The following is a 26,983-nucleotide window of genomic DNA, read 5'->3' as shown; positions in this document are numbered from 1 at the left end:
TAAAAGAGTTTCATGGAATGCCCATTTTTATTTTACTTTGTTTTTATGGAAGCTCGGTTTTGTACCGTTAATAGTATTTATAACTTAGATAAAGAGTGCATGTGCATCAATGGCTTCGTGTTTGGAAAAATTTGATGGAATCGGCTTGGCGTATGTGGCGTTTTTTCTTTTTTCTTTTTGAAACAAAATGGAATGCCAAAATGAAGTGACGTATGGAAATCTTTCTGGACAAGAAGACGAAATTTCCATAATCAGAGGACCAAACTGCAAAAGTACCAAAGCTGCAGTGCGAATGGGCGCCAAACCGCCCAATTGCCCAAACCCTAACTCCGTCTGCTCCCGTCAGTCCCCTCCACTTCGGATATCCTCCATTTCAAATCCACATTCCCCCCTTCCTCCGCCTCCCTTCCCTCGCCGTCTCCGGCGAAACCCGGAGATGGATCTCTCCGCCACCCCTTCCAGATCCAAATCCAAGCCCAGATCCTCTCCTGCGAAGCCCATCGCCGCCTCCGCCGAGCCTCAGATGGACCCCTGCACTCCGTCCAAGCCCACGCCCAGGCGGAAGTCCAAATCGGCGACCTCGCCGGCGCCGATGTCTCCGGTGACCCCATCCACTGTTCGACGCTCCCGCCGCCTCCTCGATACTCCCACGAAGGCCGCCCCGGAGGTGCCCGTGAAGGCTACGCCGACCCCCGCCGCCAGGGGCAAGCGCGCCGCGCCGTCGCCCAAAACCCCTGCCCAGCGCGAACCGAAGCGGCAGAGGCGGCAGCGGAGAAAGAGGGCGTACTACCGGAAGGTGGTGTACGATGGTGGTGAGTTCGAGGTCGGGGACGACGTTTACGTCAAGCGTCGGGAGGAGTCGGAGTCGGACGCGGAGGACCCCGAGGAGGAGGAGTGCCGCGTGTGCTTCCGCGCCGGCGGCGGGGTGATGGTGGAATGCGACGCTTGCCTCGGCGGGTTCCACCTGCGGTGCGTGCGCCCGCCACTGCGCCGGGTGCCCGAAGGGGATTGGGCGTGCCCGTACTGCGAGGCTGAGCGCGCTGGCAAGGCAGTCGAGCGGCCCAGGCCTCCTGAGGGAAAGCGCATCGTGAGAACCGCCAAGGAGAAACTCCTCTCCAGTGATTTGTGGGCCGCGCGCATCGAGAGGTTAGTGAGGTTTTGGCATTGCATTGGTTTTCAAGTTCATGTGGTGTGCTATACAGCTCTGTAATTTGGTCTAGTATTTTGTTTTCCTTGAGATATTTGCATTGGCTATAGTTGGTTACACTGTGAATTGGAATGAGGTGGTCAATTAGTGCTGTGTTTGGATAGACCGTGCAACAGTTTTCCCTATTCATGATTTATGTTTTTTACACTGAATGGTCTGTAATCAGTTACTTTTTAGGTTTTTTTAATGTTTCTAGTGATAATATAGTTGTTTTTAGAGGCGTTGTTCTATACTGCTGAATGCTTGGTCCACCGCTTTTTCCTAAAGTAAAAAAGGGTTACAAAAACGATTTGTTGTGATAGAAGTACCTGAATATATCTCCAGATATGCCTCTTGCTGTAATGACAGTTCTTGTTCTCTGCATTGTCTGTGGGTTTACATAACGATGCTTTTGTCTGCAACAGTTTATGGAGGGAGCCAGATGGTACCTTCTGGGCAAAGGTAAGGTGGTACATTATCCCTGAAGAGACTGCAGCAGGAAGGCAGCCGCATAATTTGCGGAGAGAGCTGTACCGTACCAATGATCTTGGTGACATTGAGGTGATCATTCTCTTCTGTGTGTATAGTTAGCTTTTTCACAATTTTTATTTGTTTCATTTGTGTTTTTATGTTCCTTGTTCTTATTGCTTGTGCAGATGGAAACAATTCTTAGACATTGTTCTGTAATGTGCCCCAAAGACTTTAGGGATGCCAACGATGGAGGGGATGATGTATTTTATTGTGAATATGAATATGATATACACTGGCATAATTTTAAGCGTTTGGCGGATATTGATGATGAGCCTGAGGTAGACGCGCATAAACTTTTGAGAGCAAATCTCTCTGCTTAGAGGCTTGGACACCATTGCAGTTTACCCAGTGACCGTTCTTCCTATTTATTTCTTGTAGACAAAGGAAGATCCCAATGATGAGCCTTACAATGCCGGTAATGATTATAACAGTGGCACTGATGAAGATTCAGAATATGACGAGGAGGAAGAACCTAAATCATGTTTCTCTGCCAGAAGGAATCAATCACATGAATTGGCGGCGGTAATAGTCCTTCCTTTCTCCCTTCATCTGCTGTTTTATATTGTTTTACTGAAATGGAATATTTACTCTTAGAATTCAAGGAAAGGAAGGATATATGGCCTACAAAAAATTGGGATACGAAAAATTCCTGAGCATGTACGGTGCCACCAAAAGACTGAGCTGGAGAAGGCGAAAGCAACCCTGTTACTGGCTACTCTTCCTAAGTCATTGCCTTGCAGGGATAAGTATGTTTGTTCATCTTGTTGGATATTTCTTATGCTTATGAAACTGCTACTCAGCTGAAGTCTCGTTTCAGAGAAATGGAGGAGATATCTACATTTGTGAAGGATGCAATTTGCAAGGACCAGTGTCTAGGACGCTGCCTTTATATCCATGGTGTACCTGGTACTGGCAAGGTAAGAATCCATTCTTTTTCTTACTGCTTGTATGGTTTCATCTCATCTGCTGTGCCTAAAGTGCTAAACACTAAACCATATCTTCTGTTTTGTCGACCTACAGACTATGAGTGTACTTGCTGTTATGAGGAAGCTGAGATCTGAATTTGATTCCGGAACTCTGAAGCCGTATTGTTTTATAGAAATTAATGGTCTTAAATTAGCTTCTCCCGAGAATATCTACAAGGTGCTTCTGCTGATTACCTAATCATAAATCTGCCCTACTCAACTGTAGCTGGCACAAACCCTCAGGAAATAATTGTAATGGGTATATTGTTTAAAATATGCAGGTTATATACGAACAGTTGAGTGGGCATAGGGTTGGGTGGAAAAAGGCTCTTCACTATTTAACGGAGCATTTTTCAGGTGTTTCTAAAATTGGAAAGCAAGCAAACCAGCCAATTATTTTGCTCATTGATGAGCTTGATCTTCTTTTGACAAGAAACCAGTCGGTAATAATTCAACCCGAACCTAATAGCTTAATTTCTTTTTTTAGATTTTATTAGTGGTATTTTCATTTCTTTCTTATTTTTTGACCCTTGACTATCTTTTGTCAGGTGCTGTATAACATTCTTGATTGGCCCACCAAACCAAATTCCAACCTAGTTGTTATAGGTAACCATTCTTTATTTGATCTGTGATTTTTGCCTTACCTTTGATTTTTACCCCTTGGTTATTTTGTTAATGAATGCAGGCATAGCAAACACAATGGATCTCCCGGAAAAGTTATTGCCTCGTATATCAAGTCGGATGGGTATCCAACGACTGTGTTTTGGCCCATACAATTTTCGCCAATTGCAGGAAATTATAACAAGTCGTCTAAAGGGTATTGATGCCTTTGAGGAACAGGCTATTGAATTTGCTTCTAGAAAGGTTTGCTCTGTAATACCATGTTTATATATTTGTTGTCATGCCTTTTCTTCGATCACCATTACTCTGCCCATCATTCCACCAAATCTGAGGCTAAGAGCCAGCAAATGTGCTAGCAACATATGAAGTGATAACTGATAAGTTCTTGCTATGGTAGGTGTATGAGGCATAAAAGTCAAATAGTAGTAGTGTAGTAAAAAAAAGAGGTGGTGTTGCGAAGTCTAGAAAAAAAGTTGAAGTGTGGTGCAAACAAATAATTTAAAATGGCTAGCAACTCATATAACCCACTAATTAACTTCTATTCTTTGAATATTAAGCCATTTTCTAATGTAATGTTGGCAGACTTTCATTCATGTGATTATATTTCCTTTGCATGCAGGTAGCTGCTATGTCAGGTGATGCTAGGCGAGCTTTAGAAATTTGTAGACGGGCAGCAGAGTTCGCAGACTACCGCGTCAAACAGTCTCAACAGTCTGGAAAGACTTCTGCAAATAAAGGTACAGTGTAAATATGTACGGGAATTAGCTTGTCACCAAAAGCGTTTTCATGGGATTTTTATTTCTTTATGCTTACATAAACCTTGGCCACCAGTACAAATCCACCCTTTGCTACAGTTTTGTGACTTCATCATTATCGTTTAGACTCAATTCTGAGTTTGTATATAATCCATTAAACATGGATCCCCATACTTGTAGGAGATGGTGTTGTTTGCATGGGTGATATAGAAGCTGCTATTCAGGAAGTATTTCAGGCACCACATATTCAAGTAAGTGGACAATGGCTGCCTCATACATGAGCCATATCAATTACTACAGTCAAACTGACATTATTTGTAACTTTGCAACATTTTTGTCTCTTTACAGGTGATGAAGAACTGCCCTAAGTTTGGAAAAGTTATTTTGGTTGCTATGGTTCATGAATTGTACAAAAGTGGACTAGGTGAAGTAACTTTTGATAAGGTGAGCGCATTTTCTTTTGGTATTCTTTTAGCTGCTATGTTAGTTTTTAATATTATTGGTGTTAACAAAAAATTAGCTGCTCAAGCCCAGGTGTCAAGGCTGTATGGATGGCTGTTTCTTTAGCCCTTGGTGCCTATGTGCCATGGTCTTGTCTCGAATCCAATACTTAGCATGAAGTCTCTTACCTTGTAGGCTTGTACATTAATTTGTCAGGTCAGCTGTGACTGGCACGAGCCCTTCCGTGGCTGTTTCAGCCCCATGCTGTCAGTAGGGTATATTGCCCATAGAAGTGTCATCTACAACGAACTGTTCATATGGTATTTTCTTTGCTTTGCTGTCATATTTTTCTGATGACTAAACTTTTCCAGCCATTCTATTATGGGACTTTGAGAATCTTTAGGCTACAGAATCCCTTGTTGAATTGTTTAGGCAATCTCTGGCTCTTTCTTGTTTCTCCCCCTTACATCCCCCTGCTAGCCTGCTACAACCTTTAAGCTGGATGGAACTGTTTTGAGTGCACAACTATGTTACTCTGATACTCAGCAACATGCAGTATCGGTATCTATTACCCCTCAATACCTTTGATTCGACATTCTTAAACCGGAAATCGGGAGTGAGCTAGACCAGCTTAGATGTCGGTGCCGAAAAGCGTATACATTCCAGGTCAATCCTTTTGAGCGAAGCGAGGACGAAAGCGCAAGTGGGTTAATACGTAGGCATGGTTCACTCAACATGTAGAGTGGGTCTTAGCCCGTATTTTGGGCCGGGGCATTGCAAAGTCTTCTCCGTCATCCATGCTTCTTTCATCCCAAGATCTGCTGCTGCTCGACTATCATCCTGGCATTGTTTACCCTAATGATTAAGGATCATTACTCTAGAGTTCATAAATCACAACTAATCTAACGTGTATGACTTATTTCCTTGGATCAGTGTATAGTATCCTGCATGGGAAAATCATGCGAGGGGTTAGTCATCCAGTCTTAAACTCTTAACTATACTTTTCTCATACACTGAATGATACTTTTTTCCCAACAGTTTTTTATCCTATTAAGTTTCCATGTGAACTGAAGCATGAGATGAACTGTTTCATGCTTACTTTGGAAGTTTCATAGTGGTAGGATGTTAACAATGCTACTCTTTTAATGTCATTCCTGTCTGGAGCCATGCACATGTTGACATAGTTTTGGTTTGCGTTCTTCTGAAATCTGAAGAAGAAAATCTAATGTTTTTTTTCTTTTATTACTGTAGTTAGCGACAACAGTTCTCTCCTGGTGCCAAGTCAATAGAGAACTCTTGCCTGGATATGACACCCTCATGAAAATCTGGTATGCTAATCCAATGTAGTTTGCTGTACATGAAACTGTGCTAAAATCGCTTTTTATACATACAATTGACTCCATGAGTTCATGTACACATACCATAATGTATAATGTATTTAGTGATGTTTGTGCACATTCTGTATTATTCTTCAACATTATATTCATTCGTTGCATTTTTTCTCCTGTTCTAGTGAGATTTTTTAGATAAAAGACCATTGCTGTTTTAGTGAGATATAAACACTGATGCTTCTATTCACTTCTGGATTCTTCTGACTTTTATTTGTGCTTCCTTTTGTTTGATCTGGTGATCTATATCAGTAAATTTTTACATATTCCACTCGCAGCTGCAAGCTTGGTGAAAGCAAGGTCATCCTCTGTGAAGAAGGTAGTAAGCACAAGTTGCAGAAGCTGCAACTTAACTACCCAAGGTCAGCTCCCACAACTGCATTTAGACCTTCCAATTCAAAAGCTAAAGCGAATATCGTAGCTTTAGACCTTATCTGTCATCGTCTAATACTTTGTTTTCTTGGTCGGAAGTGACGACATAACCTTTGCCCTCAAGGAATCTCCCGATCTTCCTTGGTTGTCCAAGTACTTGTGAAGCTCATACTGCAGTGGTCGTATTCCTAGCATTGTGTTCTGTTCCCTAGGAGAGTTAACGGCACTTGCCACATAATCTGCAGTAAGTTCACGTAACACTGTTCTTTGCGCAGCCAATGTTTGATGGGTGGCTTTGTTTTGTCATCCCATAGCCTTTTTTCAGGCTCAGCCTTGCTAAGCTACGCCACATTTTCTGCAGAACCTTGAAGCTATACAGATCCATGGAGAATCCTCTGATCTGCAATGTAATGTAACCTGTTAATGGTTATGTGCTGCGCTGCGCTGAAAGCATCACATACATTTTTCCTCCGTTGCGCACCGAGAATGTATAACCTGTTAATACGCGAAGCAACCTGTACGTCTGGAATTTCGCCCCATTCGTAGTATGATGTTGTTTGTATGGCACATTGAATCGCCCCCATGTGTGACAGTGTGAGCTGATCCAACTGATTTGTAGCTCCACTATTTATAACTATGGAATTCTTTGCTTGTAAGAACGTTCTGTGATTGATTCTTTTAAAGATAAGAACATTTGAGACATCAAATATTTACCCTGCCTGTTGAAGTGTAATTTTCATTGCTCAGTTGCAGTTACTACTCCCCCCCCCCCCCCGCCTCTGAAAGCTTGTGGTGACTTTCCAAATTCGTTTTTGGACTCGTCGGCTTCCGCCGGTATCGCCGACTGCGACACGGCGAGACTCCGATTGGCGTTTGCTGAACGGAGGACAGACCAACCACAACCAAACATGGCGAAAGCAAACGCCGCGCCACCAGGCCCCCGCCGCCGCTCTCGCGCGTTCCCGTTCGTCCACCGCTTCTTCCGCCTCGTCGGCGCCACCGCCACGAAAACCTTCCGCCGCCGCCGCCGCCTCACGGCGAGGTCCACCCGCAACCGCAGGGTAGCGAGACCGGGGGAGCCGAATCGCCCGGAGGAGGCGGAGCAACCGCCGGAGCAGGCCGTCGGGCCGGCGCGGGACCCCGATGCCGCCGACGCCGACACGACCGTGGTGGCGGGGAAGTACTGGGCGCACCGCCACAGCCTCTTCTCCCTGTACGACCGCGGCGTGCGCATGGACCCCGAGGGCTGGTACTCCGCCACCCCGGAGTCCGTCGCGGCGTTGCAGGCCGCCCGCGCCGCGCCCGGCGACCTCGTCGTCGACGCCTTCGCCGGCTGCGGCGGCAACTCCATCCAGTTCGCCGCCAGGCACGCGCCGCCCCACCTCATCTCCCGCGCGCCGGCCTCCATTTTCTTTTCTCTTCGTGCTGCAGTAACTAACACTAACTTGGTCACTGCCGCCCGCCGGGGTCTCCTGCTGGCTGCTGCAGGGGTTGCTACGTGGTCGCCGTGGAGATCGACCCCCGCAAGGTGGAGCTCGCGGCGCACAACGCCAGGGTGTACGGGGTCGAGGACAGGATCGAGTTCGTCGTCGGCGACTTCTTCCGCCTCGCGCCTTCCCTCAAGGTATGTCTAGTCATTCAGACGTTCAGTAACGCAGTTACGCTGGGAGGCTTGAATTTGAAAAATCGTCAGAGTTTGTCAAAGCTTAGTACGACCATCAAATTCTGAGCTCTGATTCCTAAAGCTCATATCATATCTGCAGCCTGACCACACTGTCACCGCAAGGAAGAATGCACAGTAATTTCAGCTTTTAAATTGTTTCCTGATTGATTGCTTCTACGGCACCAGGCTGATTTGGTGTTCCTTTCACCACCCTGGGGAGGACCATCATACATCCAAGCTCCAGTTTACACCCTTGATATGCTGAAGCCAAAAGACGGGTATGTTGTTCCTTGACTTTGTTTGTCCTTACTGAAAGATGAAATTAAGAATCCATGTTTTAGCTTTTAAAGTTCAAACAGTCCGTAGCATCCGGTGACATCCTGATAAGTTATAAACAGCTTAATTGCAATTGTAGGTTTCCAAATACTAAGATATGACTATCAAAGTATCCCTGATAATTCCTAGCGGAAGTGTGAAACTGAAATTTCATGATGGTACTGTGTAATTGCTGACATATTCGCAATGAAAGCATGTTTGCTTTGTGCCTGGCCGGAGCTGCCTGGCTCAGGTAGCACTCCCAGGCGTCTGATTTTGGTCGCCTGGGCTGAGATTGCTGCCTGGCTGGCAAGCTGCCTGCCAGGTCTCGATCCAAACAAGCCCTCAAAGCTCATTGACACCTACGTCTTAACATTACATCTTTGCGCGTAGGTATGCAACATTCCAAGCTGCTCAGAAAATAGCTCCGAATGTCATCATGTTCCTGCCACGGACGGTCGACATGAGCCAAGTGGAGGAACTTTCCTGGTTGTCTTGCCCTCCATTAGATTTCGAGGTATGATATGTTTACTGCTCTTCTATAAATTTCAGCATGTTGAGAGGACCCGTGTAGTTTAAGTCTGAACTATGATCATTGCAGATTGAAGAGAGCTACGTACACCACAGACTGAAAGGAATCACTGCCTACTTCGGAAGAACTGCAAGACCTCCAAGTGACCATTGACAAGATTGGGATGACGAACAACCTGCTGATTAGTTCTCTAGAACCTCTTTGCGCAAAAGAAAAAAAAGGGGCTATGCAGACTTTTAGGTCATACTTAGAACTGGGTGTTTTCCTGATTCCTTCTGTAATCGAAATATGCAGTGAGGATTTTAGCAAAATTTATGGTAAAACACCTTATCCCATACGTTGATCTGAATCTGAACCCTGCCTCACATGTGAGATCGCACTAAACATCAACATCCACCTTCAGTTTTGAGAAGAGATAAATCTATAAGTGATCTATAAGTGGTACAATTTACAGAAGAAAATACAGAATGAAGAGAATCGCCCCTCCATTTCATTGCTCTATCGCCATTCCCTGCTCTCTTGCTGACCAACTACAGAATTCTTCCCCAAAACCAAAAAAATGTCAGTCTTCGATCAGAGAGTGGAAGACCCACAGTCATACAATTTACCAGTCATGAGTTCCTGAAGGTATGCGTTCCCCGGTTGTAGCCGTAGTAGGAGAGATACCACCTGACGAACTTCTTCAGCCCCATCTCCAGGCTCGTCGTCGGCTTGTACCCGAGCTGCTCCCTGGCCAGGCTGATGTTGGCGTGCGTGTACGGCACGTCGCCATTGCCGGGCATCTCGATGACGTTCTTCTTCGCCTTCACCCGCAGGTATCTCTCCAGGATGGCCACCAGCGTGGGCACCGTCACCGGCGACGTGTTCCCGAGGTTGAAAATCCTGTACGGCGCCGGCCCCCGCTTCTTGCCGCCGGTGCCGGTGCTCCTCCCCGCCGTGTCCAGAGACGCCAGGCACCCCCGCACGATGTCGTCGATGTAGGTGAAGTCCCTGGCGAGGTCGACGTGGTCCCTGCCCCGGTACACCGTGATGGGCTTCCCCTGGAGGATGTTCCGGGTGAAGGAGAAGTAGGCCATGTCGGGTCGTCCCCACGGACCGTACACGGTGAAGAAGCGGAGCCCCGTGACGGAGAGCCCGTAGATGTGGTTGTACGTGTGGGTGATCTCCTCGCCGGCCTTCTTGGTGGCGGCGTAGAGCGACGCCGGCCGGTCGGTGCGGTGCGCCTCCGAGAAGGGGACGCGGTCGTTGAGGCCGTAGACGGAGGACGACGACGCCCAGACGACGGCCGGCTGCGGGTCGGCGTCCTTGCATGCCTCGAGGAGGGAGACGAGCCCCGCGACGTTGGAGTGCACGTACGACGCCGGGTTCTCCATGGCGTAGCGCACGCCCGCCTGCGCGGCGAGGTGGAGCACGTGGGTGAATGGCACGACGTCGAAGAGCTTCGCCAGGAGGCGGCCGTCGTTGACGTCGCCCTCCACGACGAACACGCCGTGGGAGCCCAGCAGCGCGCGGCGGGCCTTCTTGAGCGACGGGTCGTAGTAGGAGTTGAAGTTGTCGATGCCGACGACGCCGTCGCCGCGGCGGCGGAGCGCCAGCGCGCAGTGCGTGCCCACGAACCCGGCGGCGCCGGTCACCAGCACGGACAGGCCGGCGCCCTCGGCGGACCCCGGCGGCCGCCGCGGCGACGCCGACGACCGGATCTGGCGCTCCCAGTGCAGGCCGCCCCAGGACGCGGTGAAGTAGCGGGACGAGGTGTCGACGAAGGAGTGGACGCTGAGGTAGGTGGCCGTCATGGCGACGAGGAAGAGCGCCCACAGGAACATGGTGCCCGTGGACGCGAAGCAGCGGTGGAGGTGCCGGCTCATCGTCCCCGGCCGCTCCACCTTCACCTTCCCCGGCGTCGACGGTAACAGGTCCTCCTCCACCACGCGCATCTATCCTCCCCGCATGCGACCGAGCAGAGCAGCTCGATCGGTATGATCCTCCACCGGCCGCCGCTGCCGCCGCCGAGCGGAGCTCCTCGATCTCTTAGCTTCCTTCTTCCTCGCTAAGATCAGATCAAACCTCTGTTTCTACGTACGACTCCTCGGATATGTAATCACGTTCGTTGCCGATGGCGCTCCGGCCTCTTGCGAAATAAGCTTGCTCGGGAATGGCGGTGCCGGCGCCTGTGCTAAGGAGGGGACGAGAGAGAAGGGGAGGTGTTATAAATAGCCATTGGAGTCGTCGTGTGTTGTGCTTCCAGGGCTCGGCGATGTTGGTGGAGGTCCCTGTAATTTAGCCCCGGCCCGTCGTTTATTTTTAGCCGCTGGAGGTTGAAGACACGAGTGTTCGCCTCCTCTTCTATGATCGGTCGCCGGTAGTGGCGGTAGACGGGCAGTGTTGAAAGTGGCGCGACCGACCATGTGCAGCCAGAGCTTCGCCCTTGTCTCGCGAAGAAATGACTCCTCCCCACCCATTGTCGATTAGCACTTCAAAAATATATTACTCCCTCCGATTTTTCAAATTAAAAGTCATTCCAACTTTCTTGAAGAGTCAAACCAATTTATGTTTGATCAAAATTATAGAGAGTATAACAAAGGTCTATGGCACCTAATAGATATAGTATGAAAATATATTTAATGAAGAAACTAATGGTATTTATTTTGTATTATGAATGTTAGTACTTCATCGTATAAATTTGGTCAAACTTGAGATGTTTTGACTCTCCAATAAAGTTGGAATGACTTATAATTTGAAACGGAGGGAGTATCTTAATATAATAGTGTTAAAATAAGTCATCATGTTCACCGAGAATTCCCCTGTTAATAAAAAAAGAGAAGAATATGAACCGTTGGATTTTATGATGATCTAACGGTTTAAACTAGCTCAAAGAGTCCATGAGTAATAAGCTTTATCTCTAAGAAGGTAAGATATGAATCAAATTTGGACCATTGATTACATATAGAAAATAGAACAAAATCAATTAGAAAATAAAGAAAAAAACCGTGCGGCAAGCCTTCCTAAAATGGTGGCGTTAGTTTCTAAACAAACTGCATGCGTGCATTTGAGGGGCCCTCCATACATTAGTATATATAAAAGTCGTTGATATTAAATTTTGGTAAAATCGTTGATATTATGGTGTGCGAAAATGCGCACAGCCTACGAGTCAAGCAGGTGAATGGATTTCGTTATTTGTATATGCGGTTTCTAATGTTTCTAAAAGTTTGATGTCATGTCCAAGCCATATCAAGTTCATGATACAGCTTTCCCCGTCTCTTAAATCGTGCATCGTGATCATTCGATGTTACATCTTTACAACATCATTTCCCTGCGCCTTATAAACCCTTCATGTACACATATAATTCAACTATTACTGCCCTATAAACAATTAAACATGTATCAACAAAATATGTTACATATGTATAATGTAACTATCATTATATCTATTTTTAAAAATATTTCACGTTAAGCTGCTATCGTTAATTAAAACATATCATATAAACACATGCACCTATCACGTTACGGAAGTACATACCTTTTTTTTTTAACAAAAAGTTCCACACATGGACATCACGTTAGGTAGTTCAGCCTTAGATCACGTTAACTCAGATCACGTTAGCTTCTAATTGGTTGATTTTTTTCTTATTTATTCTATTATCCAAAATAAAACTAATAATAATTGTATTCATCTATTACGCCCTAGGTCCATCTAGATCTATCTAAATGGACGGTCCTCGGTAACTTCGGAGTACCTTAACAAATGCATTAATAAATAGATAATTAAAACAAGAAAATTAGTCTTTGACCTCTATAAACAATCTAGCAGTGCTTATAAAACTCTAACAACTCTGAAAGATCAAAAGTTTAAGTAGTATTACAAGCAACAGACATGACCAATTGTTGCCTTATTTAGACGACAAGCCTGCCATGACCATCGGTGGTATCTTCAAGGTGCTCCACGTCAAAGACCTCCTTCAGATCATGTACCATGACAGGGGCCTCACCATCGTCCATCGGCCAGGTTCTTGATGGGGAATTCAGCAATCAGCATGCTAAGGGTAAGGCCACGCTCAGCTCTAAAAAATACGGGCCTAACGAATTAGTGATGGAGCCCTATAAACAGGCTGATCCATTGACCATGAATCTCGATTACAAAGAGCTGTAATTCGGCAAGGTAAACGCTGAACGTAAGACAGAAAAACTTCTATGTTATCACCCGGGCCGGTGGGGGCCAGTAATCAATGAATCAGGTGGGGGATTCTCTCCCCCTCCGTTGACTTAAAAAAAGAGTTCATGGAGCACATGGTATATGGGAATTGTTGTTCAAGAAGCATAGAGATGCGGACGAGCTGGATGAGTCTTCAATTAAATGGTGCCAAGATGGAAACCGAACTCGAAAACTAAAGGAAAGAGATGGGAGAGGAATAGGATGATGAGTATCTGTGCGGTTGTGGGCAATCGAAACAGCCATCCGCATAGAGTGCGGTAAGAGCTCCATAAGAAAAGTATTGCCTCGGCACATATGAACATTTAGCCAAAGACATGCAAACGGTGGTGATTGATTGAGTTCATGTGCATTATTGTCACGGAGCCAAGAATAAACATTGGGTAGAAGCTACTGTAAACTTGTTGGCCGGATGGCTTGCATGTCGCCACCCCACGAGGAGCATCGTCAAGAACACACAGGTGGCCAGGGACATCAAGCCTTGCCCCTCGCCTGGTTTCCTCACTCGGCGAGCGAGGATATAACACGCTAATTAATTAAGACCGCAAGCTTGCATGTTCCTCGAGGAAGATTTGTCCGAAGTCAGCTAGATTTTTTTTTATCGAATACACAAAAGAATTGTGCATCTTTAAATTAATTAATTAATAAATAAATAAATTCAATCATTAAATCATGCAATGCATGTCCTGTCCTGCACACGGAAGACTGGCGACACAAGCTCAAAGCAGTGAGATCACCCAACGAGACGAAATTCCGATAAATAACCAATATTTTCTTTTGCCGGGAAGAATGCAATGGCAAACTTAGGCCTTCTGGTCACCAGTAGGCCATTTCAAAGCAAGAAGCACAATCCAATAATATATAATACTCCCTCTAGCCTCCATCCTAAAATAATATTCGTTTTGGCATAGTATATATCTAGGTGCATATCAAAAGTCATGTACCTAGAAAGTCAAAATAAATAGTAATTTAAGATGGAGGGAGTATATTTTAATCAATCCACTGGAAAGACACCGACATGCAGAAAAAACAAGTGATGCCAACAAATTCGCATAGTAGCAGGATAGGAGGGGCCAACTCTTGGAAAGTTTAGCCCGCTGAGGTGTGTAGGGGCAAGATTTGTTTTTTTCGATCAACTATCACATGCCTATGTAATTGTTTCATCAACCACATTAGCCAAACTTAAATACAAAATTTAATATTGTAAGAAGCCTAGCCACACTATTTACACGGATCACCTTAGAGGGTGACATGCACGGTTGCAAGGAAGCGTATACAAGCATAGATGGTTTTGCTGACACGGGCCAGAAGTGTCGATTTCCTCTACAAAGAATAAGGTCAAAAATATGATCAGAAGATAGGAGAGAATAATAGCAGGTGTCGATATCATGGAGCTATGAGGATGTGATTGTGATTCAAATCTAAAAGACAGTGAAGTAGTGCATAATTTCAAGTGCGTAATAACAACCACAAAGAAAAATGCTTGAGGCAGCCGTGGAGAGGCACAAACTTAATATAAGAAAACAGGAACAACTACAGCAAGAGGAATGAGAGAAAAACGTCCTTAGCATGGCCATGGGAGAGCTATGACGGCATTATATTCTAGAAGACAACGAAAGAGGGTTAGATTCCAAGAGGGTGATGACGAGTTGATGACCATGGTAAATAACCGTGGGCTGGTCATAAAAAATCATAGCTCGATAGCAGAATACGGAGAATAACAAACACAATTAGAAGGCAATAGAGAAGAGTAGTAGCCAGTAGTGCTAAGAAGGGATTTTAATTTGAAAAGCGATGCAGAGCGGTCAACTTGGAGAGTGCAACGATAACCACCGTATGGGGGTTTGAGGCATGATAATAATGACAACTTGGTTATACAACCATGCCAATGCCGCAACGCGATCCTGTCTTCGTCGCCAGGTCATGACCTAACATCATAGCTGACGTCGAGGCATGGCGATCACCACCGATGATGATGATAAGCAGCGAGATGGTGATGTCTTGCTGTTTAACATTTTGATTAGTGGACGCATGGGAGCTAAAAATTTAGGAGAGAAGAACGACGATGCATGTGGTCAAGGAGTGACGATGTGATCTAAACAAAGCAACTCGAAGATGATGTTTGACATGCTCGCCCGTCAATATCAACCTTCATGTAATGTTCGAAGAGATGGAACCACAAGCACCATCTCGGACGTGTCCTCGATGACTGCATTGTAGCGGGCACAACTTCTTGGGAGTAGAAGCAGGAGAGAAGGGGTGAATACAAAAGGAGTTTCCGGGTTGTATCTTATGTTCGCAATAATGAATATGTTGACTCCGGTTCGTTTCGAGGGAAATGTGCAACATCCATAAGACAAGGAGATCATGCATGCATGGCTGTAGCAAATGGAGATTGCATAACAAAGAAAAGAATGGAGATTTAGATATGATTAAAACTAAAGAGGATGCATCCATCAGTGCCAATGCCCATCGAGGTTTTAGTTCAAACTCAAACTCATGGTGTACACTGAACCGTTTACGTAGAGCTTAATTTCAAAAATCTAAGGATGATGTATAACTAACTAAAACTCTTAAACAAAAATGCACATCGCCAATCAAAGTTAAAAATAATATACCTATTATATATATTTTTGCTTTCAAGCAAAACAAAAATATATTTCTATATAAGGTATTTCTTTTTTTCTAGAGTTCATGATAAGAAAAATATTTAGCAGAATATGATATCAAAGAAACATTCACAAAACTTTGGATAATGCCATTAGGACAAAACAACTACATGACAAAATAAAAATATTTACATACATTTATTTGAAATAAAAAATACAAATAAAAAGCTAGCTACCCGCGCTATTAGCACGGGCCATATTGCTAGTTGTCAAAACTTGATACATTTACATACATCTTTGTAAAATACCTGTATATTCGCAAAAAAGTGACAGAAGAACTATATGCACACATATGCAAACTAAACAATTAGGGAGTTAACAATCCCATTAAAAAGGATCGGAGCGAACAAAAACACAATCCTTATTTGCAGAAGCGACATACTTTTTTTTTTGAAAGAAAAGAAGTAACATACTAGCTCATACTCCCTGCTGGGAAAGCACCTTCAGTACCGATTCCTAACCCCTCTTTAGTACCGGTTGTGCAACCGGTATTGCTACTTCGGTACTAAAGGGGTTAGTTGTTTATATCAACCAGTACTAAATTGACTGCTACATCGACGTGTGGCCGATGCTAATTTAGGCCCCGTTTTCTTCCACTGACTTATTTTTAGCACCCGTCACATCGAATGTTTAGATACTAATTAGGAGTATTAAACGTAGACTATTTACAAAACCCATTACATAAGACGAATCTAAACGGCGAGACGAATCTATTAAGCCTAATTAGTTCATGATTTGACAATGTGTTGCTACCGTAAATATTTGCTAATGATGGATTAATTAGGCTTAATAGATTCGTCTCGCCGTTTAGATTCCACTTATGTAATTGGTTTTGTAAATAGTCTACGTTTACTACTCCTAATTAGTATCTAAACATTCGATGTGACACGTGCTAAAAATAAGACACGGGAAGAAAACGCCCCCTTAGTATCGTTTGGTATAAACAACCGGTACTAAAGGTCTTTTTTCTTTTCTGTTTCTTTTCTATTTCTTTATTCTATATTAATATTTCATATTTGTTTCCTTTACGTGTATTAGTTCTAATATGCTAATATATATAAGTTTTATTTATTTATAATATTACATTTGATATAATTATACATCTTCTGCATTCATATTTATGAATAATATTACATTGTATCAACACTTGAGGGCTAACTATGGTTTTCCCCTTGCCGCGAGAGAAACGACGATCGTCCCCACCATCGCCACTACCTCCAGCAGTAGTAGCCATCTCTGTGTACCAAAATTTATTTAGCTCATATTTGCAAATGACTAAACTATGAACAAATTATATTTTTTCCCCACAATGTATTTAGCTCAAACATAACATATAAATGAAAATTTTTCCATTGTAACTTATTCTAAAAATGACTAATTACGTACCTCTATTTCATCTCATTACCTCTATGTACCATAATTTATCTCGCTCATATTTGCAAATGACTAAAATATAAACAAATTATATTTTTCCCATAATTTATTTAGCTCATATTTTTAAAGGACTAAACTATGAAATTATTCCTCTAACCTCGTATCAATTTCTTTGACTAATACGAAACATAGCATCCAAAAAATTGTAGCTTATTCTAAAAATCACAAATATGAGCTCTAAGTAACACATGCATTTAAATGAAAAATTTCTCCATTGTACCTTATTCTAAAAATCACAAATTATTCTAGCTCTAAAGTATAAAACTTAGTATACTAACCATGTATCAAGGGAGGATGAAGTTTCTAACCTTTAGAACACTTGAATGAGTGAAATCCCTACGAAATGGTCAAAAATCCAGCAGCACCTCCCCTATTTCGCCATGAATGGATGAAGCCTGAGCTGGAGAAAATGGCTTGGGCAGGAGGAAGAAGATGTCTGATTTTTACGAGGGAAGTTAGTACCGGTTGGGGGCTCTAACCGGTATCAAAGGTACTAAAGGCTCGAGGGCCTTTAGAACCAGGTGGAGATTCCACCCGGTACTCATGGGTGACCTTTAGTACCGGTTGGAGCTTACAACCGGTACTAAAGGGGTCACGGGAGGTTCCTGGGGAACTAGCTGTTAGACATAGTACTAATGCTCACATTAGTACCGGGTCAAAAACCAACCGGCACTAAGGTTTAGGACCAATGCTCAGTTTTCCAGTAGTGTGTGTTGCAAACACAGGTCATGACCATGACGCCAGTTTTACCTGCAAAGGTCAGCAGCAACGCAACAGAAACAAAAGCGCGCATGATCCGTGCACCTTGGAACATCATCGGCTCACTGCACTGGCGCCATTCCATAGCCTTCGTGTGCTGACGCTGCGTGATTGTAACACCCCGTCCTCCAAAGCCGCACCGCCTAGCCCTTTCGAGGGGCGGGCACGCGTACACATAGCACCATGCTTACACTTTCGTCCTCGCTTCGTGTAAAAGGGTTAACCCGAAGGTGCTATGGATGGTTGACAAAGACTTATAAGTTGGCTCCATCCTTGCTAAACTAGCAAGGTGGTACTAAACATGCGTACCTACGCTCATGGGCCACTACCGGGCCATCCAAATTTGGGTCGGATGTCACACACACACCCCCTCAAAGAACCCGACGTCCTCATCGGTCCAACTCACCCACACATGGGCAAATGTCTAGGAACGTTCCCTCTTAGCGCACGACCATACATCCAGTGCCAGTGCCATATGCCATGTCGTGTGTCCCATTCATATCCCACACGCGCCATGAGTCATATGCCCACAAACTGACCCGTATGCGCAACCGCGAGGGTTGGCTCTGATACTATTTGTAACACCCCGTCCTCCAAAGCCGCACCGCTCAGCCCTTCTGAGGGGCGGGCACGTGTACACATAGCACCCTGCTTACACTTTCGTCCTCGCTTCGTGTAAAAGGGTTAACCCGAAGGTGCTATGGATGGTTGACAAAGGCTTATAAGTTGGCTCCACCCTTGCTAAACTAGCAAGGTGGTACTAAACATGCGCACCTGCACTAATGGCCCATCCAAATTTGGGCCGGATGTCAAGTGATGATCGTCACAATCATCTAGCTAGCCTTGAACAACTTTTCATGCGCCAATGCACCATTGGGCACGCATGACATGTTGCAACAGCATGCAAAGACCAAACCAAACAAAATGACCCCCCCTACCAGAACCCCCTGCATGCAACTTTGACAGCTGCTACGAAAGAGCAAGCGGCCTCCCTCCCATCTCAACAGAGGCGGACGGGAGGTGAACCCTCCGTACACCGAGCGGCTCCTCATCCAGCGCTCCTCCGCTCGTCACCGTCGCTGCAGCTATGGGTGGCGGCAGCGACGGGCCTCCTGCAGCCACAACAGCTCTCCCCCACACCCAAATATCCTTCTCCTTCCTCCTTTTGTTTCTCCCGGCGGTGCTGCCCACGATTCCGCCGCCATGTGCTACTGCCGGCGCTGCTGCTTGGGCGCTTGGCTCTATAGCGCCATGGCCTTCCTCTCCCCTGAGTTCTCATGCTCCAAGCGCACGATGTCATGCCTTCCCCCTGCTGTCTGGCCTCGCCCATGACTGCGCGCGGCGGGGTGGCTGCTCCGGCTTTACCTCAACAGCTATGGTGCCGAGTTGCTGCTAGGGTAGGCGTGTGCCCCGCCATGGGGGGTGTGTGGGCTCTTGTGCCCCCACGGCCACTTCCATTGCGGGTCCCATATCTGGATGCGGCCCTGCCCTACCACCACGTCTCGCTGGTGGTGGTCCCTTAGCGACCTCGGCCACGCCTCTGCTTGCTGCCCTCCCATTCTGACCAACCCTGCGTCCGTTGGGACGTGGCCGCGCTTCGGTCATCGGTAAGGGTCGGTAGTGCCTTGGTCCTTGGGCCCCAGTGGTCGTGCAGTGAAAGCGTCGTGCTCGGTGCGCGGGGAGATGCTTCATCTTTGCACGGCCCTAGACATTGGTGCCATCTGTCATGCAACGAAAGTGTCACGCTCGATGCGTGGTGAGGTGTTTTGCCTCCGCACGGTTTGCCCTTCACTCTCCTCCGACAATCTCCATCCTAGCTCGACTATGTCTCTACCACCGCTAGCTCTTGCCTCGTGTTCACCTTATTTGCTTGGTTAGCTCTGGCCGCTAATTTTCAGCTGCACTCCCCTCTAGGGATTCCTCCCCCCGGTGCGTGTTGTAGTGCGCCGAATTTGTTGGCACCCTGTGTAGCTTTAGCTTGATGCGTGCGACTATGACCAACCTCCGGAGCAAGCACTAGTTGGTTTTCCAGCTTGTGGTGAGGAGTGATTTAGGTCAAGGTTAATCCTCGCCCGTTGCCAGCCTCCCTTGTTGTGAATTGGGCTACCTAAAGTGTTTGGTGGTTGTATGCAAAGGTGTCTTCGTGCCCAATCCCCATGCTGGTATGCAAGGTTACCGCGTGGTAGCTCTTCCCGGTACTTCTTGGGCTTGCTCGTCTGTGGAGCTTGAATTGGCTTGGCCCTTTGTGCCCCCTTTGTTTTTTATCAGGTGTGGTGTGTTTGTGCTGCGATTTGTAATCTTTTGTGGTTCCCTTCCTTTTTTCTATCCAATTATGTATCCTGATCACCATCCTTGGCAACGAGGATATATGCCTGATCTTGTAAGTCGGCATTGAAGAAATGAAATTGTTCAGGTGGGCTTTCTTAGCCGCCCGTTGATTCTTAAAAAAAAACAGTCCACTAGGTGCCCCTTTTGTTGATGAGCAGACACCTTGGCCATGCTGCTCAACCTGTGCTTTCGCTCAGCTAATGTGGATCTGGTTTATCCAATTGGGATCTTCTCATGTGCTTTCTGTTGGTAGTTTTGTGACACTGGAATGAGGAAAATGTGCTGGTAGTTCATCCGGTGGACCAGCGTCCTAACTCCCTGTATCCATGTTAGCCTTCTGGGCTCTGGTGGCCAACTAACTGACACCGGCAAATTGCCAATTAGGGTGAAATCTGCACAGTCTCAGCATGGGAACGCTTCACGGGTTTTGTGAAGATCCTGCTGGTTTGGATGGCCAGTCGAGAGCATGGTTTCAAATTTCGTTTACGGCATCTTATCAGCCTCCATCGAATGAGCAAAATTCGTAAAATTTCAGATGAAATTTGAGTTTACAAGGTAGATTTTTCGGTGAGCAGTGCGATATTTCGGATGAACGGGGGTGCAGCAGGGATGCGAACCCTCTCCTTTGCAACCCTGGTCCAGATTTTTGCCACCTGTCCACTTAGAACATCCGGCGGCAGAGCCTGCAACTCGCTCTGCTTGGACAGCTTGGTTAATCCAGGGGCTCCAGGTCTGGCTCGGGCTCGGCTGGCTCAGCTTCTAGGTGCTCAGGCTCGGCTCGTCGCGCCACCGCAAATTCCCTCCCCTACCGGACTGATCTCCACAGCCAGAGCCGCGCCGTCTCCGTCCGTGCTCAACAGCTCTCTCTCCTCTCCCACGACGATTCGTGCTCGTCTCCAACTCTGGTGGGTGGCCGGCGACGAGGTGGGTCCTCCTCCTGCTCCTCATTCCTCTCTCGGATCGAGGCACGGTGGTGGCTGGGTTAGGGTTTCCGGTTCGGGGTCATCGGGCGGAGGGCGCCATGGCCGGCGGGCTTAGAGGACTAGAGGAGCGCCTGGCGGCAGCAGTAGGCACGGCGGCGGTGTCGGATCGTGGGTGGCGAGGTGAGGCGGCGGGGGCGAGCGGCTTCCTCAGTTAGCGAATGGCGGGGTTGAGGGCGGCTCGTGGGTGGCGCGGCCGGCGGTGGCATGGGCAGTCCGGTCCATTGAACCTGTACTGTGCATGCCGGCGCCACTGCTTGCTCCTGTTGCTGATTTTTCACTTGACCTGATTTTTCACTTGGCGTTTGTATCTTAACTCGTCAAGTGATGAAGTAGCGATAAGGAGTGGTGCTACTGGATAAACAAGCTAGTGGATGAATTAAGCTTTAAATTCTGAACTGAGTTTCTTATCTGTAGTGAATGAATTAGAACATGGTGTTTTGATAATAAATGTCAATCTAAAGTATGTCCATGACATGAAGTAGCATTGCATTTGTTACAGAGAAAATGAAATAGCTCAGTGTTGCCCTATAATGCTTACTTATCACCAGATGCGCTTGATGTCATTACATGGTTTTATCAATTACACTCATTATTTTTTAACAAGGTGTTTTAGTGTTTATTATTGTATTGTGAACTGGAGGGATAATTATCATGTGGATTTTTTCTTTCTTTCAGGTTCTATGTATCACGGCTCCCCTTTGCTGCTGTCTGTTCTTGGCCCATTAGCTAGTAACAGGTAATTGGGCCCTTGTTGTAGTGCAGATGGCGTCCGCATGTATAATGTTCGAAGAATTTTTTCAATACGAAATGTTTGAAAAATTTCTACAAGCTATGTGAGCTAAATCAGACCAATCGGGCCAGGCCTAAAATAATCATGAAATGGGCTGATTACTGCAGGCTGCTGGGTATGACCAGTCCAGGAAATTCTTGGTAAGCCCAAACCGTAAGCAAAACAGGGTCACTGTCACAAACTGCTCCGGCTCCTCCGGTCACAAGCGAGACGAGACTAGGCGGCTGCTTGCTCAGATCGGAGCTGCGGTGCCGGCGGCGGAGATGGCGATCCGGTACTACTGGCCGATGGTTGCTGCGGCCATTGGGTTCCGCTTTGTCCTGGTCCTTTTCAGCGGAGACCTCCACCTCGCCTCCCGCCCTGAGGTCTCTACCCCGCTCACCTCCCTACGCCGCCGTAAGCGCCTCCTCAATCACCAACCTCCTCCTAGCCTTCCTGCGTCCTTGGGTGACATCGCCGTAATTGGACTTTTCATATACCTCCTGTGTACTGCAGTGGCAGAAGGCTATTGGCTGAAGCAAGCGTCAATGTCGCCCTACTCTGGTACGTTCCGCCCCCTGCTCTTTAAGTGACGAAGTAGCGATGAGGAATGGTGTTACTGGATACACGCTAGTGGATGAATTAGGCATTAGATTCTGAACTGAGTTTGTTATCGTAGTGAATGAATTAGTGCATGGTGTATTCGATAATAAATGGTGAAGTAGCATAGCATCTGCCACCAATAAAATGAAATAGCAGTGTTGCCCTATAATGCTTAACACCAGATGTGCTTGATGTCATTACATGGTTTTATCAATTACACTCGTTATTTTTCAACTGTGATTTTTAGTGTTTATTAACGTAGTATGAACTGGAATAATTATTATGTGGATTTATTTTTCTTTCAGGTTCTATGTATCACGGTTCCCCTTTGCTGCTGTCTGTTCTTGGCCCATTAACTAGTAACAGGTACTTGACCCCTTGTTATTTTACCGTCTCCACTACAATTGCTATACCTTCACAGCATTTGTTAACTTATTAATTGACACTTGAAATGTTAACATCCTTATGTTCCATGGCATTACAGATCTGGTGGCAAGAATGCTCATGTTTATTGCAGGTAAATAAGTAATGTCTGTTTCTCAAACATTAACATTTTTTTAATAATCCTTTTCTTGTAGGTACTGTTCCTTATGTCCTTATAGTCTTAGCATGTAATTGTTCAGAACAAATAAAACCTCCAAAATCTTCCCTGGATTTTTTTTAGTTTAGTTAGCAATCATGTCGTTTATATCACTCATCAATCCACGACACAGTTTGATTTTTGTGGCTGTAGATTTTCTAGCTGCCATGCTTATTCAAGCAACTGGGCGTATACTTCAAATGTCGCGGAACAGAAGCTTGAAGTCACTTGACCTCACAAAAGCAGTAAATAATTCAGGTGTGTCATATACTCATATTAGTTAAAGTTATGCTGTTTTCTTTAATTCTGTCTCTCCTCTTGGAATATGCTTTATCAAATATTGTCCTCTGCTTGCACGGTTGCACCACTGCTGTATTTATTTTCCACTCAATATTCCTTACAATATCAATATGATTTTGATACTTGCAATTTACAAACTGCAAAAGTGAAAAAATGTAAGATTATTTTTCCAAAAGACTAGTTTCCAAATTTTGATGTTTTCTGGAAGATAGAGAATTCGTCTTGCTCCTTTTTTGTGCGAAAAAATTACAGAATTCATGGATTTGTTAGCTTGTCCCGTTGAATCAAAGGGGAATAGACCTTTGCTTGCTGGAATGCTAATTACTGTTGTAAGCTAGAAATGGGCATCAAAAGGGAAAGTACAAATCCATGCTTTTAATACTTAATTGTCTAATTTTTTCAGCTTGTGATTGCTTACTATCTGCTATACTGCTACTTACTGTTCTTATTTATACGTTTCTTGCAGCTAATGTAAGTGCAGGAGATATTGCTTCTCTCATATATTTGTGGAACCCTTGGGCAATAGTCACTTGTGTGGGTTCATGTACATCACCAATTGAGAATTTAATGGTTGTTATAATGATCTATGGAGCCTGTTCACGTAAGAGAAATTCATTTTTGTGTTTCCCTTCATTTTTATAATCTGGAAACTGTAATCCAAATTTTAACCATGCATTTTGTTTTGATTTCCATTTAAAAATTGAACATGGTACGCTGACAAGGTCTTCTATTTTGGCATCAATTAGCATCATTCGCATGGAAGTTAGGATATTACTGTTGGATTAACCTGAAAATCCCATGTTTGATACTGAGACATCTTTCTAACTTTGTAGGTCTGGCTCCTTTTGCTGCCTTTGGATATGTTATGGCCACACATCTCTCCCTTTATCCCGCAATTCTAATTGTACCGGTTTGTGCCACAACCACAATTTCCTTTTATTCTTTTCTTTTTCAGTTCAATTACTTTTACCATATCTGCCATTAAACTGCATTGTTTGCTTCTTACCTCCTTGGCAGGTCATTCTTTTGTTAGGGTATGGTCCAGATGCTCCAACAACAAAAGTATTTCTTCTAAAAAGCTCAAGTTCCAGTAAAAGTGACATGCGAACTAGCCTGAAAATTCAACGATTCTCATGGATGACAGTACTTCACTTCATATTTTGGCTATTCATCTGGTCTGGCTACGTGTTGTTATTGAGCAGCATAATTCTGAAGAAAGTTGACGGCCTTAATGAGATGTTTGAAAAGTAAGATGCTTAGTTCTTTTTCTTTGGTGATATGTGTTTCTTCACTAGTCATATAATTCATCTGAAAGCTCATTCACTAGTTTGTCTAAGAATGAAGTGATCAGGACTTTTGCTCTGTGGTTCTATTTTAGATATTCGTGTACTGTTGCATCCTAGTAATGTTACTTTGCGCTATTAGGAATTATCAAGATATTATGTCAACTTCGGTTATGAGCTTCATCTTGCAAATAGTTTCTTTTTGTTGCCTATTGGCCGGTTTTCATTTGTCACTAAATTACCTACTGTGCTGTGGTTCTGCAGGACCTATGGTTTTATTCTTACTGTGAAGGACCTATCGCCTAATATTGGTGTTTTATGGTGAGTGTTAATGACAAGATTATGTGTGATTAGCAGTAAAGCATATTTCCATGTGTCTCATGCATTTGGGAATTAATGCAGGTACTTCTTTGCTGAAGTCTTTGACTTCTTCAGAAGTTTCTTTCTTACAGTCTTCAATATGAACATTATTTTCATGGTCTTGCCATTGGCCATCCGTTTGAAGCACCGGCCGTGCTTCCTCGCGTTTGTTTACACAGCAATTGTCGCTATGTTGAAATCCTATCCCTCGGTGAGTATACTTTTTGCTATTTTGTATTATATTTGTAATAAATTTAGTGCCTTGGGGTCCTTATATTTTTGCATTCTGGTTCTTCTAAAATCCATTAATATGTATCTTCCTGTGATTTGTAAAGGCTGGAGATTCAGCTCTGTATCTAGGTCTTCTGGGCCTATTTGCCAACGAATTAGCAGGTAGCAAAAATTTCATTACAGTTTTTTAATGATTACTATTGAGTTAATGCGTTCCCTCACATCTTGCAGAGATGCAGTTCACCTTCTTCTTATGTTTTGGATATATCGGAGTATCCCTCCTTAGCCCTGTCATGCACAATCTGTGGATCTGGAGGGTTTGTCTCTATCTCTCTTACTTTTTTTTGGATAACAGCCTATCTCCCTTGTTTAACATGTCAATTCTTTTGGGCACTGGTAATGCAAAGTTGTGCTTAGCATATCATCACTAACACGATGTTATTTTTCAGGGCACTGGTAATGCAAATTTCTATTTTGCCACCGGTTTGGCTTATACTTGCCTGCAGGTACCTAATACCCCTCTATATATTTCCTCCTTTGTGACCATGCTGGCCATTCCATCGCCCTTAAGCTAAAATGTAGTCCCCTTCCCCTTTAAAATATCTGGACTTCTGAGCATGATTGTAGAAACTGTTTTGGAGCTTGAAACCTGAGCCTAGCCGGTCATGTTTTAGTTTTCAGCCCGAAATTGGTCTGGCTTCAAAACCAATTTTAAATTTGAGTATCTTTTAAAATCTAATGTGGGAAACTTATGTCTTACCCTCTAAAGCTCACATTTATATAGAAGTGATTTGAGATGCTTGTGCGTCTGTTAATTAGAGGCTTGTGCTTTTCTTTCAGCTTCTTGTATGGTAACCTGCTGATTTCCGGCAGTTTTTGGAATTCTAGTGTTGAGTGCTGATTGGTTGTAGGATAGCAGTTTTTCAGACTTACCAAAACCACATATCTGTTCCTTTCTATATCTAGATCCTAAATTGCTGTTTGCCAATTTTGCAGACTGTGTTGGTTGTAGAGAGTGTAGGTTCAATGATAAAGCACGACAGAAAGCTAAGACTACTTGTGCCGAGTTAACTTGGTCCCTAAGCTGCAATTTTCTTTCTGGTGCTCTTGATCGCAAACGGCTCGTCATCCTGGAGTTTGTAGATGTAGTTCACATTTTGCGTATCATGTTGTATTGTACACACCCACTTTTGTACATTATAAGGACTTCAACTCTTTAACGAAGGGTCAAAAGACTAAAGGAACACGAAAGGCCTCTCCCTCGGACTAATTGTAGGCAGCGCCGACCTTCGATCTGGATTCTGAGATGTCAATCGTCCGGCATGGTTGAATTGACCACTGTACAATTTGAACTGTCACTTTGCCAGATGAAGATGAAAATTACCCGTAGCACGCTCTTACCTTTGGATACCTCTATTTTTCATTGTAAGGTCCCAAAATGTGATGTTGCCTAAGGGTCTGTTTGTTTCCCCCCTAAATTATATAAGCTGGATTATGGTAAAGGGTAGTAGGGTAAAAGATTATGAAAATAAGCTGACTTATTTCAGATTATTTGTGGTCCTAAAATGATCTTTTAATATAATACCCATGATCATAATCTAGCTTATATAATCTAGGTGGATTATAATCAAACAAACATGGCCTAAGTCTCCTCCGTTCTCATGAAGTTTGTTGTGTACGGCAACACGTCTGCTCTCCGGTGCTCTTC

At 44.8% G+C, this 26,983-nt stretch overlaps 4 protein-coding genes and 1 non-coding gene across 8 annotated transcripts; 4 read left to right on the top strand and 1 right to left on the bottom strand.

Moving 5' to 3' along the window:
• The first annotated feature begins 332 nt into the window (after positions 1-332).
• LOC117853058 (origin of replication complex subunit 1) lies at positions 333-6,966 on the top strand. 3 transcript variants are annotated; one of them, XM_034735416.2, is made up of 17 exons: positions 335-1,146; positions 1,612-1,747; positions 1,843-1,995; positions 2,096-2,239; positions 2,312-2,463; positions 2,535-2,634; positions 2,738-2,860; positions 2,964-3,125; positions 3,231-3,288; positions 3,368-3,546; positions 3,923-4,040; positions 4,239-4,309; positions 4,407-4,502; positions 5,751-5,827; positions 6,166-6,249; positions 6,359-6,503; positions 6,621-6,966. In XM_034735416.2, the coding sequence occupies exons 1-16, from the start codon at positions 437-439 to the stop codon at positions 6,420-6,422; spliced, it is 2,427 nt and encodes an 808-aa protein (XP_034591307.1). In that variant the 5' UTR covers positions 335-436; the 3' UTR covers positions 6,423-6,503; positions 6,621-6,966. The 3 variants fall into 3 exon arrangements, with proteins under 3 accessions (XP_034591308.1, XP_034591309.1, XP_034591307.1); XM_034735417.2 differs by lacking the exons at positions 6,359-6,503; positions 6,621-6,966 and adding an exon at positions 4,695-4,819 and having other exon boundaries at positions 333-1,146; positions 6,166-6,229; XM_034735418.2 differs by lacking the exons at positions 6,359-6,503; positions 6,621-6,966 and adding an exon at positions 4,716-4,819 and having other exon boundaries at positions 334-1,146; positions 6,166-6,229.
• On the top strand, positions 1,903-1,980 carry LOC117854300 (small nucleolar RNA snoR28). The gene has a single exon (XR_004640231.1). It is a non-coding gene; the product is annotated as a small nucleolar RNA snoR28 (small nucleolar RNA).
• Positions 6,967-7,082: 116 nt separating the features above from the next.
• Positions 7,083-9,118, top strand: LOC117853060 (uncharacterized). 2 transcript variants are annotated; one of them, XM_034735421.2, is made up of 5 exons: positions 7,086-7,625; positions 7,748-7,883; positions 8,109-8,200; positions 8,631-8,754; positions 8,839-9,118. In XM_034735421.2, the coding sequence occupies exons 1-5, from the start codon at positions 7,168-7,170 to the stop codon at positions 8,920-8,922; spliced, it is 894 nt and encodes a 297-aa protein (XP_034591312.1). In that variant the 5' UTR covers positions 7,086-7,167; the 3' UTR covers positions 8,923-9,118. The 2 variants fall into 2 exon arrangements, 1 of the variants encoding a protein (XP_034591312.1); XR_011898106.1 differs by lacking the exon at positions 8,839-9,118 and having other exon boundaries at positions 7,083-7,883; positions 8,023-8,200; positions 8,631-8,688.
• Positions 9,119-9,178: 60 nt separating this feature from the next.
• LOC117853059 (UDP-glucuronate 4-epimerase 1) lies at positions 9,179-11,162 on the bottom strand. Its single transcript, XM_034735419.2, has one exon. The coding sequence runs from the start codon at positions 10,701-10,703 to the stop codon at positions 9,381-9,383; it is 1,323 nt and encodes a 440-aa protein (XP_034591310.1). The 5' UTR covers positions 10,704-11,162; the 3' UTR covers positions 9,179-9,380.
• A 9,770-nt stretch (positions 11,163-20,932) lies between these two features.
• On the top strand, positions 20,933-26,675 carry LOC117854016 (uncharacterized). The gene is made up of 16 exons (XM_034736296.2): positions 20,933-21,090; positions 21,825-21,885; positions 22,047-22,335; positions 22,435-22,482; positions 22,827-22,887; positions 23,006-23,038; positions 23,235-23,359; positions 23,868-24,002; positions 24,235-24,311; positions 24,419-24,648; positions 24,949-25,005; positions 25,087-25,255; positions 25,380-25,437; positions 25,507-25,592; positions 25,725-25,781; positions 26,272-26,675. The coding sequence occupies exons 3-16, from the start codon at positions 22,203-22,205 to the stop codon at positions 26,344-26,346; spliced, it is 1,344 nt and encodes a 447-aa protein (XP_034592187.1). The 5' UTR covers positions 20,933-21,090; positions 21,825-21,885; positions 22,047-22,202; the 3' UTR covers positions 26,347-26,675.
• Positions 26,676-26,983: the final 308 nt, after the last annotated feature.

This window comes from Setaria viridis, chromosome 4 (assembly GCF_005286985.2).
Source record: "Setaria viridis chromosome 4, Setaria_viridis_v4.0, whole genome shotgun sequence".
Taxonomy (NCBI): Eukaryota; Viridiplantae; Streptophyta; class Magnoliopsida; order Poales; family Poaceae; genus Setaria; species Setaria viridis.
Note: the sequence above shows the minus strand (reverse complement) of the source record. Positions and strands in the feature narration are given on the sequence as shown.

Coding starts and splice junctions, on each gene's coding strand:
- LOC117853060 (XM_034735421.2), top strand. CDS start 7,168: ATGGCGAAAGCAAACGCCGCGCCACCAGGCCCCCGCCGCCGCTCTCGC. Junction 7,626..7,747: donor TCCATCCAGTTCGCCGCCAG/GCACGCGCCGCC, acceptor TGGCTGCTGCAG/GGGTTGCTACGTGGTCGCCG. Junction 7,884..8,108: donor GCCTCGCGCCTTCCCTCAAG/GTATGTCTAGTC, acceptor CTACGGCACCAG/GCTGATTTGGTGTTCCTTTC.
- LOC117853058 (XM_034735416.2), top strand. CDS start 437: ATGGATCTCTCCGCCACCCCTTCCAGATCCAAATCCAAGCCCAGATCC. Junction 4,503..5,750: donor GTGAAGTAACTTTTGATAAG/GTGAGCGCATTT, acceptor TTATTACTGTAG/TTAGCGACAACAGTTCTCTC. Junction 5,828..6,165: donor GACACCCTCATGAAAATCTG/GTATGCTAATCC, acceptor TTCCACTCGCAG/CTGCAAGCTTGGTGAAAGCA.
- LOC117853059 (XM_034735419.2), bottom strand. CDS start 10,703: ATGCGCGTGGTGGAGGAGGACCTGTTACCGTCGACGCCGGGGAAGGTG.
- LOC117854016 (XM_034736296.2), top strand. CDS start 22,203: ATGGCGATCCGGTACTACTGGCCGATGGTTGCTGCGGCCATTGGGTTC. Junction 22,336..22,434: donor GCTCACCTCCCTACGCCGCC/GTAAGCGCCTCC, acceptor TGTGTACTGCAG/TGGCAGAAGGCTATTGGCTG. Junction 25,593..25,724: donor ACAATCTGTGGATCTGGAGG/GTTTGTCTCTAT, acceptor GTTATTTTTCAG/GGCACTGGTAATGCAAATTT.